This window comes from Borostomias antarcticus (assembly GCF_949987555.1).
Source record: "Borostomias antarcticus genome assembly, chromosome: 26".
In the NCBI taxonomy this organism is placed as follows: Eukaryota; Metazoa; Chordata; class Actinopteri; order Stomiiformes; family Stomiidae; genus Borostomias; species Borostomias antarcticus.
In genome coordinates this window covers 7,660,363-7,663,623 of record NC_140259.1, presented here as the reverse complement: position 1 = coordinate 7,663,623, position 3,261 = coordinate 7,660,363, and the positions used below count along the sequence as shown (strand labels likewise).

The following is a 3,261-nucleotide window of genomic DNA, read 5'->3' as shown; positions in this document are numbered from 1 at the left end:
TTTAGCTGTCAGAGTCTTTGTCGTATCGCCTCGCTGTCCACGGTAGAATTATAGCATTTCTTTGTTTTCCATCTCCGGCAGCTGAAACACGGCCGGTACCAGCTGACATCAAAGAGTTACTACTCGCCCAACTGAAACTAACTCGTGAAGTCATCCATTCTTCTCAGATGGCCGAGGAGACAGTTCACAACCTCTACTTCTTCTACTGCTTATTACAGCCGTGCGTAAGGTAGCCTCCCAGCCTCTACCTCCCAGCCTCTACCCCCCAGCCTCTACCCCCTAGCCTCTACCCCCCAGCCTCTACCCCCCAACCTCTACCCCCCAGCCTCTACCCCCCAGCCTCTACCCCCCAGCCTCTACCCCCCAGCCTCTACCCCCCAGACTCTACCCCCCCCAGCCTCTACCCCCCAGACTCTACCCCCCAGACTCTACCCCCCCAGCCTCTACCCCCCAGACTCTACCCCCCAGACTCTACCCCCCCAGCCTCTACCCCCCAGACTCTACCCCCCCCAGCCTCTACCCCCCAGCCTCTACCCCCCCAGCCTCTATCCCCAGCCTCTACCCCCCAGCCTCTACCTCCAGCCTCTACCCCCCAGCCTCTACCCCCCAGCCTCTACCCCCCAGCCTCTACCCCCCCAGCCTCTACCCCCCAGCCTCTAGAGACAGAGACTCACAGACCGACAGGGAGAGAGAGAGACGGATAGACAGGGAGACAGGAAAAGAGAGAGAGGGAGAAAGGGATGAGAGAAAGAGAGAGGGATGACAGAAAGAGAGAGAGAGAGGGAGAGAGAGATGGGAGAAAGAGAGAGGGATGACAGAAAGAGAGAGAGAGGGAGAGAGAGAGATGAGAGGAAGAGAGAAAGCCGTTTTCTCTCTCTGGATATAAACACGAGAGATATATTCTAGTGGTCCATCAGAAAGATGGAGAGATGCTCTAGTGATCATCAGTCCTGATGCTTAGACTGTGACTCACCAGTAGAATAAAGACCAGCCTTACACACACACACACACACACACACACACACACACCCATGCTTAACACATGCACACGTTAACAAAGCCCACACACTCACAATGTACACACACACACTAGCTTTTACGAATACACTCTCAATCCACTCAAACACACACACACACACACACACACACACACACACACACACACACACACACGCTCCCATGCCCTCATGGCTCTAACGCTCTGATAATCTGGAATCCTTTCAACTGTAATAACAACAGGTGGATGATTCAGACAGGCTCTGATCACAGGGAGGGGCTTAGTGAGTCTGCCCGCCCCTAATCACCCGCCCACATCCCAGACATCCCCGACCCAGACAGACACAGCGGGCTGGACGCCACGGGGGTCCACTCAGGGAGGGAGGGAGAGACAGGGATAGAGAGACTCACAGACCGACAGGGAGAGAGAGAGAGAGAGACGGATAGACAGGGAGACAGAGACTCACAGACCGCCAGGGAGAGAGAGAGACAGATAGATAGACAGGGAGACAGAGACTCAGAGAGAGAGAGAGAGACAGATGGACAGGGAGACAGGAAAAGAGAGACAGGGAGAGACGGGGATAGAGAGACTCGCAGACCGACAGGGAGAGAGAGAGAGACAGATGGACAGGGAGACAGGAAAAGAGAGACAGGGAGAGACAGGGAGACAGAGACTCACAGACCGACAGGGAGAGAGAGAGAGAGACAGATAGACAGGGAGACAGACAAAAAACGAAGAGAAAGGCTAGGATGGAAAGCAGAGAGGGGGAGAGAAGAGGTGTGGAAAGAGAGAGGGAACGGTCAAAGAAAAGGTAGAACGTGCGTCAAAGAGGACTCTCGCCGCGTCGTCTCCGCCTCCCCAGGTGGACCCCCCCCCCCCCCCCCCTCCTCCCCCCCCCCCCGCCCACTCACGTCCCAGCGAGGGAGAGAGAACCAGACCCAGTCCCCACACGCCCCGTGCCGCCCGGCCCCCCGGAGCCCCAGGCAGGAGCGCCTCGTCTGCGGCCGCACACCCACGCCCCACATGCTGGAGCATTACAGGAATGCGATGTCGAAATGGCTCGTGCGTTGGGAGGCGGTGGTCTTCTAGGCGGTTGTTTCCTGTGCCCCCTCCCCCCCCCCCCCCCCCCCCACCCTCCAACCCCACCAGGGGGAGACGTCTACAGGTGTCGGACTACGAGAACTACTGCTATCCTGCGGTTCTCTGTGGTTAAAGTCCAGTAACCGTCCCTCAAGTAGAGCAGCTGTAGGGTTGAGGTGAAGCACTCTCCCCTCTTGGCTTTGTCTAAACCAGTCTAAACCAGTCTAAACCAGTCTAAACTAGTATAAACCAGTATAAACCAGTCTGAACCAGTATAAACCAGTATAAACCAGTCTGAACCAGTATAAACCAGTATAAACCTGTCTGTATTCGACGCCGCGTTCCATTTGTATTGGAAACGTTGGGATTCTCGGATTCGACGTCAAAAGTCTTCATCAAATACGTCGCCTGTAACCGCCATTTTACTCGGGATAAAAAAATCTACGCCGACTTCATCGACGTCAGCTGCTGACGTCAATCAAGATGGCTGCCCTGCGCATCAACAATAAGTGGAAGCTTTAGTAAGACTTTATTAGCGCTAAATAGCATAGTTAGTTGTTATCAACTGGTATTGCTAACAATGGCTAACAATAGCTAACTTGCCTAGAACTACAAAAATATGGTGAAAGTAGGGTTTTCGCGTTTTGTTTCTGGAACAAAACGGGGATGTGACGTCGTCCCGGGCGCCAAATCCCGAGCTCCGATACAAAAGGAACGCCGCATCACACCGGAGCCCGTCCCCTCCTCCCCCGCCTCTATGGGGCGGCTGTAGCTCAGTTGGTAGAGCGGGTCGTTCAATGACCGAAGGGTCAGCGGTTCGAATCCCAGCTCCGACTGTCCACATGTCGAAGTGTCCTTGAGCAAGACACCTAACCCCAAATTGCTCCCAATGAGCAGGTTAGCACCTTGCATGGCAGCTACCGCCATTGGTGTGTGAATGTGTGTGTGAATGGGTGAATGAGAGGCCGTTGTAAAGCGCTTTGAGTGCTGCTAAGGTGGAAAAGCGCTATATAAGTGCAGTCCATTTATCTAAGCTGCCTTTCTTCAACCAGGGTCGAGGGTGTGGAGCCGAAGGGAACCGCCCCGCGTCCTGTAGCATGTAACTAACCCCTGTCCGCCTCTGGCGCCCCCCGCAGGCGAGAAGCTGCGCGTCCTGGGCTACAACCAGAATGGCGAGTGGAGCG

At 55.1% G+C, this 3,261-nt stretch overlaps 1 protein-coding gene across 1 annotated transcript in view; it reads left to right on the top strand.

Moving 5' to 3' along the window:
* abl2 (c-abl oncogene 2, non-receptor tyrosine kinase) overlaps positions 1 to 3,261 on the top strand; it is a 31,897-nt gene that overhangs the window by 16,383 nt on the left and 12,253 nt on the right. Inside the window, 1 exon segment of the mRNA XM_084459253.1 lies at positions 3,214 to 3,261. This exon segment is cut by the window's right edge and continues 248 nt beyond it. Within this exon segment, the coding sequence (XP_084315379.1) occupies positions 3,214 to 3,261 (48 nt within the window).